General features: G+C 43.1%; 1 protein-coding gene across 1 annotated transcript in view; it reads right to left on the bottom strand.

The window, feature by feature from the left end:
• Positions 1-12,937, bottom strand: part of STK3 (serine/threonine kinase 3) — a 138,205-nt gene extending 125,268 nt beyond the window's left edge. The window contains exons 1-4 of the mRNA XM_038173783.2: positions 12,747-12,937; positions 5,334-5,414; positions 4,769-4,897; positions 1,020-1,134 (exon numbers count right to left, since the gene is read on the bottom strand). Of these exons, the coding sequence (XP_038029711.1) occupies positions 1,020-1,134; positions 4,769-4,897; positions 5,334-5,414; positions 12,747-12,769 (348 nt within the window). The 5' untranslated portion in view covers positions 12,770-12,937. The remainder of the gene's footprint in view (positions 1-1,019; positions 1,135-4,768; positions 4,898-5,333; positions 5,415-12,746) is intronic.
• Between the last annotated feature and the right edge of the window lie 208 nt (positions 12,938-13,145).

Genomic DNA, 13,145 nt, shown 5'->3' with positions numbered 1-13,145 from the left:
GCAGAAACAGACAGACCTGGGGGTCCTGGTGGGGACCAAGCTGAGCAGGAGTCAGTGACGTGCCTTTGCTGCTAAGCCATCTAATGGTGTTCTTGGCTGCAAAGTATCACCAGCAGGTAAAGGGAGGTCATCAGTTTAACATCACAGTAGCCCTGAGGCATGCCACCTTTTCTTTAGAGGCTCCCCCTACACTGGACATTACCCTACTTCCTAATAAGTCTAACCCCACCTTCCCTTACTTGTTTTTTCTCCCCTAGGCCTAAACATTATTTTTCCTCTCCTCTCTCTGCCCCCACTCACATGTGGTACAAATATTTCAGAGTACCATGACAAAGCGTAGAAAGCTAGCAAGCAGAGTGCCATCTCATAGTACTTGTTAGTCAAATGTTTGTCTTATATTACAGGCCACCACTGGAGACAATGTCCTCAAAGGATCAAAAGATTGTTGGATATTTACATGAAGTCTTACTTCAGCAGATTCTATGAAAAAATAACAAAGCCTGTTTCCTATGGGTTTGCATCTTCCCCTACATTACTGCAACTATCACCACTCTGCAACTCCTCCCTACAAATCTCCCTTTCAGTTCCCTCTCACATTCCCTAATTGGCATCCCTTTCCCTTCTCAGCCCTTGAATAATACCCAATTACTTTCAATGCTCCCTAATTACTGAGTAGAAGCAAGACAATTCTGTGCCTGCTTTCAAGTCATGCATATACTAAACGGCCTGCTAATAGGCCGTCAGGTGGAAGAAGCCACACACAGTTCTACATTTCACAAAGTAGTAATTTTTAAGAAACTTACAGGACCTTCACATTTCAAGATGCATGTTCCACTTCTCATGATTACATCGGGGAAGAATGGATAAATACTTTCCAAAAATACACAGTTTTGCACTGGTTGTGCAGTCGCTAGGTCCCATCACATCAAAGGTCTCATCTCTCAACTCTGACAGCTTCTAGTCTTAATTCATGGTTTATTTTAAATACGTGTTACATACATTTCTGGAAGAAAACTCACCGTTTTGTTACGAAGCCTAATTATGTCCGAAACAGAGCCAGCTCCACAGTATTCCATAACAATCCACAGATCAGTGTTCTTAAAATAGCTGCCATAGTACTTGACAACATAGGGACTGGATGGGGAGAAAAAGAATTAAATAGATGAACTCTTAAGAAAATCAGTACAAGTGCTGTTAAAAAAACAAAACAGTTTGACAGACACTAACGCAACCAAAGAGCAAATTTAACTAAATACATTTTAAAACCATAGTTAGCACAACCAATGCTTTGTTGAAACAATAAGGTTTGGCTGATTAAGAAAATGATAAAATACACTACTAAACATATCACAAGTTTCCAGTGATCTTCATATAGACACGGTTTTCCCAAGCATTAGTCTTCTGATATAAAGCTTGGTTTTCTCCTAACTCTAAGGACTTTCTAACATTTTTTTTCTTTTTAACTCCTCTCAAAAAGCTACTGGATGTTTTCCTTCTTTCACTAGTGCCTTAAAAACAAGTCATCTTGTTTTCTTGTCTTAGTACTGAGCAAAACAACATGGAGACTCCCAAATGTTTGTTTTTTCAGGCATGAACTTACTAAGTTCAGATCTAGGCTACTTTATGGAAACAATCTAGTATTGGTTTGAACTGGACTTACGGATCTGCAAATGTATTTTCATATTGAAGCATCTCAAGTTTATGACAGTACTGTATCCTCACATTACACATTCATTTCATACTCTGTCACATGAGGCATGCTGCCTCTGAGGCACATGCAAAGGAAAGGCATAAACAGATGTGGTAAAGATGTAACAAGGATCTTCCTCCACAAGAGTGATCAGATGCTGTATTTATTGAAGAAAAAAAAGGAAGGATTTTTCCCAGGAAAATAAGCAAAGGAGGTTACAGTTAGATTGCAATCAGTCTCCTATAAGGACAGCAAGTAAGATACTGAGACCTCAGTAGCTTCTGGTCAGAACACCCGCAGCATCAGGTAGAACTGAACAGTTTTTTCTATCATGGAATTATTTTTTTGGATGGACATGTCTGACAGCAACTTGTTATTAGAAAACCAATATTATAAAGAGTTGTTTGACTCCTGCAACTTAATGCTCTCTTTCTATACATTGATCAAAACCAACAGCAAACTACTTCACTAAAGAGCAACTGTTAATGCTATAGGAACTTGCCTTTACAGGAGGCAAGGTGGGCCCATTCCCTCCTCATCGTTATTCCTAAGAACACAAGTACTACACACTGATCTTGCTCCTGGGAAATTCTTGATGTGAGGAAAATCACTATTATTTCTACGGAAAACCCACTGATTTCTGTGACCATCTCTTGTGAGACTTTCACTGTACTAGTATTCCCAGCAGAACTTATGTGTTCATACAAATCAAGGCAAGATAGTGCTATGCAATCTCAAAACATTGTTCACATTTACTTAACGCTTTGTCCCATTTAGCTACATGGGACAGTCTTTTCCATATCAACTGCTTGTCTTAGAATATGCATTTTTCCCCTAGAAAAGTTACAGCACGATCAGTGTAGCTAGTTCTATAAACAGGCATGGGGGAGAAAGAAACAGTGTTAGGATTCGGGTATTTTATTTGAGATGCTGCAACAACAGTGCTTTCCTATAACATCTGTTGAATCATCCCACGTGAAAAAGAGAGCCCTAAGATTTTCTGTTGTGCACAGTCCCTTCCTCCCACCAGGGCTACACATTACTGTCTCTGCACTGAGGAACAGGACACAGAAGCAACCACATGGTGCAGAGCTGCAGCCCAACACTCCTTCTCACACAGAGAATAGCTGCATCTCATCCAGTGCAGGAAGAGCTCGTGTTCTGTATTTTGGAATAAGGATTTAGAATTACAAGAATTATACAACAGTACATGTACTACTACTAATAAAATGCTCTATGTTGCTCGAGGAGAAGCATGGAACAAAGAGGAAAAGCAAAGAAGAAAGGGGCAGGACAGGGGACATGAGGGAGAGATGAGTAGGCTCACCTAGGAACAAGAATGAAACCTGCACAAGAAACATAGTACAGAAAGAAAGCTGAAAATTTGAAAAGATCATCAAGTATCACTACTTTTTTTTTTGGTCATAGCATGCTGCATTTCACAGACATTTGTTTTAAGACTGCATTTCAATACTGATCGCAAACTAATGGCCACTGCTTCCCATCAGCTCACAAGGCAGAGCCTAACAGCTGCTATCCTAGCACTGACCCCCACAGGACACCTATTTCTGAGAATTCACGAGGTGCTATTTTTCTGCTCATTCAATACCTTCCTTTAAACAAGATGAAAGAAATGAAGCAGTTGGAAGATGGAATTAGGAGCACAGCAACGAGAACAATCCACATAATTGTATTTTCTCTTTTCAGTGTACAGGAAAAGCTGAGGATCTACTCTGGGAATCTTATCTAGTTCCACCATAAAGCAGACAAACAAGACCACTGCTTTCCTTTTTAGTATATGCCTGTTACAGAGCTTCAACTGTCCAGACAGATGAAGTCTCACGGGGACAAAAAGGATTAAGAGGCACCTCAAACAGTACTCAATGGTCCCAAACTATCTTAATATTACCTGAAATAACCATTAATATCACCTGAAATAACCATTTTATGCATCTTTGTGGACAGTGGGGAAAAAACATGAATCTTTTCCTTTTCCTCCCATTCCTCTGCCCACAGATTTAACACGCTTCTTGTGGTTCAAAGCAGTCAAGACCAGAAGGGAATGGATTAAGGTTGTATGTGTATATATATGCTGCAGATACCAAGGGCTTGGATAAGGGTTTGCAGGCAGAGGTGCTAAAGAAGTCTGAAGAACAGCCCATTCTTATGTGCTACTGCCAAACAAGGTCAAATTTTTCATTTAAAGACCATTTCAACGGCACAAAAGCATAACCACAACTGAGAAATAATAGACCTCTTGCTATAATACAATTCACTAAGATAATAACTACAGCAATCAATATTTTAAACAAAGTTTCTCCCAACTTGAATTAGGCTTCGAGTTGCAAACAATACTTTGTACCACTGAGCGGACTAAAACCTCCTCCTAGCAATTCTTAAGATTGTGTTTATAACCTTTCAGCCAGATTATTCCAAAAAATTAGGGGAAAAAAAAATCCTACTTCAGAGAGAGGGAATAAACAAGAAAGTTTCTGCATCTCTGAAGGCACTTTCTGCTCAGGCTTCCATTCCTACAACACTAAAAATCCTAAGATTTATTACTTGTGAGCCAGGGTAAGGTAACAGTCCTTCAGAACTACTCAAAGATTGCTCACTTTTCAAAAGGTACGTTCCTGCATGAAAAAGACTAACAATGGCAGACTGTTTTGGAAGTTAACAGCGAGCCATTAACCTCGTGCTAGAAACATTTTTATTGATCTTCTGAAACGGGTAATTCAGAATTCGCATTGCCTAAGAGCATAGACAGGAAATATTAACCTTTTGGGCTTGCTAATGCAAGAACAGTGAAGCAAGCATGGGGAATTGTAAGCAGATGCAAGTACTTATTCTTTCAACAGTTTCTATGATGTACACTGCTGGTCCTTCCTTCAATTCAAGGTAAGGATAGGAATCGGTCCTCAAAGTGGTTGCTTTATGTAGATAGTCCAACATAAACTGTTTTAAGTTTCCATATAAAAGTTTGCAGCTGCCTATATTTCAACTATATTACCAAAACATTACAAGTACAAATACATTTTCACGGAAGTCTTGGAAACAAAGCAGAATTGTTATACCTACCTGTCACATTGTTGCATTATAGAGATTTCTTTAATTATTTCTTGAAGATCTGACTCCACAGGGACCTGCTTAATTGCTACAACTTGTCCAGATTCTTTGTGTATTGCTTTAAACACGCTACCATAAGACCTAAGAGAGAATCAAAGTGTTATCCTTCTTACAATATAAATTGCTTCTCACTTCTAGCATGAAGAAAGTCATAGAAGCCATATGTTCAAGTAGAAGTTTGAGGCTTTTGTCAGGCTGCAAAAATTTCAGTTCCATCAGGACCTCAGCAAAGTTGTGACTCTGAATAATGAATCTTTGTCAAGATGTAGCACATCTCATTTCCATGCAGGCACAAACCGTTGCTACCTCAATAACTGAGGGATGTCAAAAGCACATAAATAGATTTGGGGAAGCATGGAAGCTTATTGACGCATGCATTTGCTTTATTATTAAAAGTTGCCTAGAGAAGCATTCCTCAGGACACTTACAGTCACTCTCTCTGTAACTTAATATTCCAACACATGCTTTATATACTGCTTCCCTCTGATCCCATCCCCTCATAAATAGTTGCACTTACCCTTCACCAAGTTTCTCCAAAACATCAAAGACTTCTTCAGGCTGCTTAGTTAAACTATCTTCACTGAGCTTTTTCAGTTTGCTAGAAGAAAGACAAAGATTTGTTTATTTTTTGCCGGGGAGAGACACAGAACTCAAACAATTTTTTCATACAAGCACACAGACAGAAGAAAAGGACTATAAAGAAAAACATATTGCAATGAAAATAAGATGTCTAATTAAAACGCAGTAAGATAATTTTATCAACCACCATACAACTTGGAGAAAGTTATGACAGTTTTTTGTCATCATCACTTTCTCTCTAATATTTGCTCAACTCAAAGCAGCACGGGACAAATTCACTGTCTAAACCACTTCCTTTGCTAAAGCAGAAACAGCCAGAGAACACAGTAAGGCACACCTTTCATCAAAAGGCAGCCATCGTGCAAACACATGGTCATTACCGACTAGAGTACCCTACGTCATCATTATCTGAGAGAGTATAAACCAGCCCTTCATCCATCTGAAGGGCTGGGATAACGAATTACATCAAGTTAAAAGGCAGAACCCAGAGTCAGGATGACCCTAGGAGCGTAGGGTGGCACCTCAGCCACACAAATGGTAGCAAAGTACTGCATTCCCAAGAGATAAGTACTCTAAAAGTTGTTGGTAGAGTACTTTTCCCATCTTGGTGTATACACAGGTGCAACAAAATCTCTGGTTAAACACCACTGTGATTATTTTTTTCCTCCTCCAGTCTTCTGTCAGTTGACAATCACTCCATATCCCTCTTATTTCCCCCAGCACCTTCAGCTCACTCTCACTACTTACCCTCTGCCCCTTCCAACCAGCCCTAGTCTCTCCCCAGATGCCTCACAGATCCGAGAACAGAACCTGGCTGCAAGCTTTTGATGAGGCTGACCCCGAACACTGAGCAGGAAAATAGAACCACCCACATGGTGCTGTGAGGCCGTGTGGCTGCAATGTGTAAATCCCTCACCCCGACAGATACAGGGGGCTCTGCTACAGGACTGGAATCACAAGTTAACTCTATGTGGTAGCCAGGGGTGCTATTACAGGAGGAGATGAGCCGAAGAATAATAGCTGGTGCTGTAGGGTTAGATAGAGCCGATGTATTCCATATGCAAGAGGAAAAAACAGGGCACGAGGGGAAGGCTTTGAAGCACTGCAGATCATTGAGACCTTATGGAAAATACGTTATCCTGTGACACTTTCCTGGAAATGAATACGAAACAGGGGAAGGGAAGGAGGCAGGGACAGAAGAGATTGACAGATCTAACATTAGAACAGCAGCACTGAAAAGAAATGCCTTCATATTAAAATATATATTTGTGTGATAAACAGAATTAAAAGAATAAATAAATCAACAGGTGAAGTGCTTGATGAAGGCGATTCCTGAGCCAAAAGTGATTTGCAACTGCTTACCATCTAAGTAAATATAGAAATGTAAAGAAAGTGGCTAAGTGCACAGGTCATACAGACTGGTGTTAAGGAAAGCAAGCAGCGTTGGAGTGTTTACACGCCTGCATTTACACATCAAATACCTATGTGACAGATGTAGCAGTGGTTTGAGTGTGAAATTCATCCGTGATCAGTAATGCAAAGTGTAGGAACTGCTCCAAAGACCATGCAGTTGGCTAAACTGAACAGGCAGGAACCTGGAAAACCTGCATGTTTAAGGGGGGATAAAAATCTCCAGAGCCAAGGAAATTCAGAACCCATGAACACAGCCAAAGCAGCTGAAAACTCAGATGAGAGCAGCTGAAGAATGTCTGCACAAGCAGCCTACAAATCAAACACAGGAACACACAACAATCTGCTTTCTTTTTTGCCCTCTCTCTGCTCGTTAGAAACTAAAAAGATGGAACTTAAAGTCTTGCAGGAAAGTGCAGATTTTGTTACCGAACGAGTAAGTCATAAATAATAAGAAATGGAGGGAGGAAGACTTTGCATGCAGGTATTAAAGAAACAAGTCATTTATTTTGATTCTTTTGTTCCAATTTTTTCCTGCCCCTCTCTGAACAGGTTGCCTGCATCCTTAAAGGCAGCAATCGCAAAAGGAAAGTTACTGCAGTCAGTCCCTGCTTGCCACCAGCAGAAAACGTTCGCAGAATGTTTGCAATGCCAGTAGAGCCTCAAAAAAAATAGAAAGCATGACCGCTTGCTGAGTCTGTCACTCGACTGAAGAGCTGCATAACAAAAACATACCGAGCAGCGCAGTCCAGAGACTGAACTTGTTAGCAGCTGGAAGAAAACGCTGTGAGCTCTCCCATAACAGGAGACACTTCCACCTGCTCTAAAGAATAGTGCTTGCTAAAATAAGGGGGGCAGGAATCTGTTCTTAACGTCTCTTCAAAACGTGCTTCAAGTTCTCACTTCTAGATCTGTCTTCTGAGCAAATTTGCTTCATGAAAGAGAGCTTTGGATTATGCTTAATACCAAAGGAGTTTGAACAGCACCATTAATGCCAGGGGCTGCTTGAGAAGAGCTGGGAAGCAATTGTGACCAGCCATGAAATGAACAAAACCAACATCCCTGTCAAATAAGAAATGACCTGGACTATTCAAGAAGCAGCCTAAAGACAAAAAATAAATAATAAAAAAAAAGCATACTGCCATTAAAATGATTTTCCCATTACTCAACTCTGACAAACACATCATGAGACCAACGCTGAGCACTAGCACAGCTAAGCACTGAACCTCTTTCAGGAAGGAAGATATGCCAGCCTCAGGAACTTTATCACACACACTGCTCAAAGTACTCCACGCTGCTTTACAAAGATACACTAAAAGTACAGACGCTAGATCCGGAGTTCAGAGGACACTAGTAGTTGGCACTGCAGTTCTTTGGGCTGTGGGAAGATCCTTGTGGCTCAGGCTGCTTAAAGCTGGGGATTCTGTTAACCTTCTGGAAACAAAAATCAAAAAACAGCACTTGATATGGCCTGAAAGGGTTGCAATGGAGAAAGCCCTTAGTGAGAAGCAAAGCACTAAAGGACCATGGATATTACCATCAACATCAAACGTTAATATCACTGTTCTCAAAAAGAAGCAACTGGAAATAGGGACAGGAGAACACATCTAGGACTTCAGAACCAGCACACAAGTGTGGCCATTCCCCGGCACCTGTCCATCCCACCAGCCTCACCTCCTGAGCACAAATACACAGGCAAACATTCAAAAGCATCACTGCTTTTTCCTAAGCATGAAGGTGTCTGCATTAGAAATTAATGTTATCAGCCAGCTCCAAAGCAATTTAACACAGGATCCAACTGCCATGTATAAACATAACCATAAGAAAGTCTAAAGAAGTGGAGAAGTTAACCATATAAACCCTGGGGAAAATGTCATTCTGTTTGTTTGCTCCAGAAAGGATGCCCAGAGCATCAGGCAGTGACTGTGGGCAATTTCAAGCTGTCCAGAAGGAGAAACCTTCCTACAAGCAGGACAACCAACTGAACTACACATCTGGGACAACAATTTTGTCATTCCAAGCAAGTTTGACTTGCTGCATAAGACCTAATTCCTTAAAGAAGGAAAATACACCCTAACAAAGAAGTTCACTTTCCTAAGTCCAGCTGATGGGAGACAACATCCATACTTACTAGTATAACTGGAATCTTACACATCATTGAAGTATGCCAACAAAACTAAGTACACAGAAAAAAAATAATAGTTTTAGAAACAGTAAAAGGCACCCAAGACTACCAATCCCAGCATAAAGACCATAAAAATCTGAATTGGGACCTAAAAGAACAAGAGATTCCCCTGCCCACTTCCAACCTATAAAGAAGAACAAGTTTAGTGTCCTATGGTCATTACGTACAAATTTTACAAAATAAATTTGGGATGTGCTAAGAGAGATAGGTATTAAGAAATGAGAAAGTTATCAAATAAATAAATAAATAAAGCAGGACTAAAGAATACAGCTCCAACAATTATTGTCATGAGTTATGGAAAACTGGAGACTACTCCATGACGCTCAAATGTGTGGTTTATTTTGCAGAAGAACTGGCACACTGAAACATTTAAAAAGAATGGCTGGGATCAATTATAATGATGCACTAAAAGTGAATCTAGCAAGAGAAGTCCCTGTAGTCATCAGAAATAGAAGTGGCACATGAAAACCTTCAGACATTAACACTGGTTTACCCAGTTGACACAAGGAAACGCAAGTTTAAGAGTTTACATTATTATATCGCGTGCTTATTCTATTATGAACTTCCATTTAGTTTTCTACCAATAAGACCCAAACAAACCTACACCTGCATCTTAGCATTTTTCAGGAGGACCTAAGACAGTTGCCACCCACATGATGTTGCACACCCATTCACACGAACATTAGCAACTGGGCATTTTTCAGCCAGTTCTGGTTACTTTCCCTTGCATGCAGTCTATTTCCTTATATGTGCAGGTTAATTTAAACAGGAAAATGCAACAATAATAGCAGGGACAAATCACTAACAACTCAAAGGCAGACTTTGTAGCTGAGGCAACTGTCAATCACTTGTAAATGACTACAGAAAGGATATTCACTCTTGATATAATGAGGAACTATAAATAAAACACATCTAAAACAGAAATTCAGATGCAAGAAAATTTGTTTTGTCAATCACTGTGACAAGAGTTGACTATGAAACCAGAACACCTTCTCTAAATTATTAAAAAGTAAACAATTATTCTGAAAAGAATTGCTCAGATGGCTTTTCTTACTGTTGCTTTATTGGGCAAACACTAAAAGCTTCTGATGCCATTCCCATTTTAAAAGCTGCAGTGGCCTGGCCTGTCACTTGGACAGCATCACTGCTGCTCTCTGAAGGGCTGTTTTAAGACTTTCAAGCTTCTACACAAAGAATTTTTGTGTGTTCACTTACATGGAACTGGGAAATGAGTCCTACTCCTGTAAGAAAACACAGATTTTAAGATGTCTCTGTATTTTTGCAGTGTTCATGTGCCATTCTTGCTACCTCTGGACGATTGTCTGATGTGAGACCTACTGCATGGGCCCTGTTGCTGCAGTAACTCCTCCCATGGACAGCGGGCACCAACGTAAAGCAGCCTGATCCCATCCCTTCTGCCAGGAAAACACGTTTATCCAGCCCAAGTCACCACTGCTTCCCAGGCAGACATCGAAAACTCGGCCCACGAAATCAGGGAACAAAAGCAACCTGTACTCCTACGCTCGCAGAAGGGGGTGGCCCAGCAGAGCAAGAACTGTTGGGAACAGCAAGCGAACTGTGAAAACAAACAGATCAAGAGGATATACAGGCACAGACCACAGACTTCAGTATCTCATAAAAAAAAAAAAGCCTTCCCTCGCATTACAGAAACAAACCTACCACAGTCTCGTGACATTTAAGTTCCCAGATATAAAACATCAAAAAAAAAATCTGAGAAGCGTAAGAAGTGGCCAGAATTTAAGAGTTCCTTCATCAGCTTCCTAGTTCCTCCTGACTCAAAACTACGGATTTAGATACCTCCCCAACATCTGCTGGGCTAGCCAGACTTACAGCTGGGTAATAAAGTTAGAGCAAAGCCTAGATCTTCAAAACAAACATCAAAAAAGGAACAAGCAGACAAGACTCGCGCACAGCCCTGTAGGATATGCTAGTTTCGAGTTTTATTTTCAGTCCTTTGGTATCACCAGAGCCCAAGCTTTGCAGCAGTGCCTGTAACATTGACTACTTCTCAGACACTCCCATTTCTCCTAAATGCTTACTGCTGCCTCTCCCATTCCCTTTATTCGAGGCATGAAGAGCTGTCAGTCCCAAACTACACCGCAGGCCTCTCCTTTCTCCCCCAACCTCAAACCCTAAAGTCATGTAAGCTTAATGCAGAGAAGTGGCTGAAGCCTGCTCTTCTAAGTCTCATAACTAAGCACCCCTACACCCTTCCAAAATAAAAGAGATTGCAGAAAACGTATTTGTGGGAAATCTTGTTAACAACGCCATTACCACTCCAGGAATGAATTCAGCCAGAATCCCACCTGGCTGCCTCCACGCATTCAAGATCCTCTTGGTAATTTCGGTGCTACCCATCCACCTAAATGTGTAGCGTCAAACCCAGGACAAGGGGCTTCACCGCAAAGCAGAGTCAAACTCTACAAAGAGTCAAAGGCTCATCGCTGATCCCCACATCAAATTAAGCCCATCGTGGTGGCTTCTTCTGAGACATTCGGTTTGGGGACAGACTGACCCTGAATTCGGTGCAGCTTCTGCAGCAGCCAAACCTTCAGCTTGGGCTCTGGGAGCACGATAAAGGCACTGATCTGCCTAATGACCCCTAATCAGTTCCTCGTTAAACTTTTCAGGAGTAGACACTGCCACTCGGCTTACTGCTGGAGAAAGACCGATAAAAGCTCACAGCTGCACTTTCCCCAACTCCTGTCATCCCACAGGAAGTCGCTTTAAGGAATTTTAAGGGCCCTGAACCCAAACAGACGTGCTTAAAGGGAAAAAAGTTATTTGTTATCTTCCGGACCAAGTTTACATGGAGCAGTTCCTATATTTTTTGTTACATTAACAGGAAGCAGGAGCAAAGCACTTGCAGCTCCCACACGAGGGCTGGGTAACGGCGATCTGGACAGCACACGGCTGCTTCCCATATAGGATAAGGGCATCCCAGTGGGTACAGCCCCACCGTAAGCACTTTGCCTATAGGATAAGGGCATCTCAAGCCAGTACTGCTCCCCTTTAAGCAGTTCCCATATAGGATAAGGGCATCCCAGCCAGTCCTGCTCCACTGTAAGCACTTTCCCTATAGGAAAAGGGCATCTCAGAGAGTACTACTCTACTTTAAGCACTCCCCATATAGGATAAGGGCATCCCAGTAGGTAGTGCTCCACTTTAAGCACTTTCCCTATAGGATAAGGGTATCCCAGCCAGTCCTGCTCCTCTTTAAGCACTTCCCATATAGGATACGGGCATCCCAGGCAGTACAGCACCTCTTTAAGCACTTTCCCTATAGGATAAGGGCATCCCAGTGAGTCCTACTCCCCTTTAAGCACTCCCCATATGGGATAAGTGCATCCCAGCCAGCCCTGCTCCCCTTCCAGCCTGCCCATTTGCAGACTCGCTCCTGGCCCCGCGCTGTCCGCCACGTTTCAGGCAGGTTTCACCACGTTACAGCGGGACGCCAGGCAGAGACCGGAGGCTTTAAATTAATTAAAAATAAAGAGGGACTGAGCCGACCGGGCGGGTCAACACCGGGGCCAAGCGGGGTGCTGCGGGCACGGAGCTGGGTGCGGGCGGGCAGCCCCCACCCCGCCGCACGCAAAGCGCAAAAAATAATTAAAAAAGATAAAAAATAATAAAAATAACACTAAAATAAAAATAAAAACACGCCCGCTCCCACCCACCCAGCCCCAAAAGGCCTCCGCTCGCTTCCGGGAGGGGCAGCAGCCCCCCGGCCCTTACCTCTTGGGCGCCGCCTGCTCCATGCCGCCGCCTCCGGCCCCCCCCGGCCCCGGCCCCGCCGCCACGCTGCGGAGCGGCCCCGGGCAGCCCCCGGCCCGCGGCCGCCCCGACCCCAGCCCCGCGGCGTGCGCGCTGCGGGCCCTTTAAGCGCGGCTCGCGCCCTCCCCCGGCTGCCGCCACTGCCGCTACCGCCGCGGGGTGGGAGGGGCGGGGGGCGGCTGCGCGCGCGCTCATTGGTGGGACGCCGCGGGGTGGGGAGCGCTGGTTGGTCAGAGGGGACGTCGATCAAATGAGGCCCCGCCCGGCGCGCCACGGGAAGAGCGGGAGGGAGGGGGGAGAAAATGGAGGTCGGCCCGCGGCGCTTCGCTCCCGGCGCGCTCTGTGCGGCGGGGCTCCGCG

The sequence above is a fragment of the Anas platyrhynchos genome, chromosome 2 (assembly GCF_047663525.1).
Source record: "Anas platyrhynchos isolate ZD024472 breed Pekin duck chromosome 2, IASCAAS_PekinDuck_T2T, whole genome shotgun sequence".
In the NCBI taxonomy this organism is placed as follows: domain Eukaryota; kingdom Metazoa; phylum Chordata; class Aves; order Anseriformes; family Anatidae; genus Anas; species Anas platyrhynchos.
The sequence above is the reverse complement of the archived record's forward strand: the minus strand, read 5'-3'. Positions and strand labels throughout refer to the sequence as shown.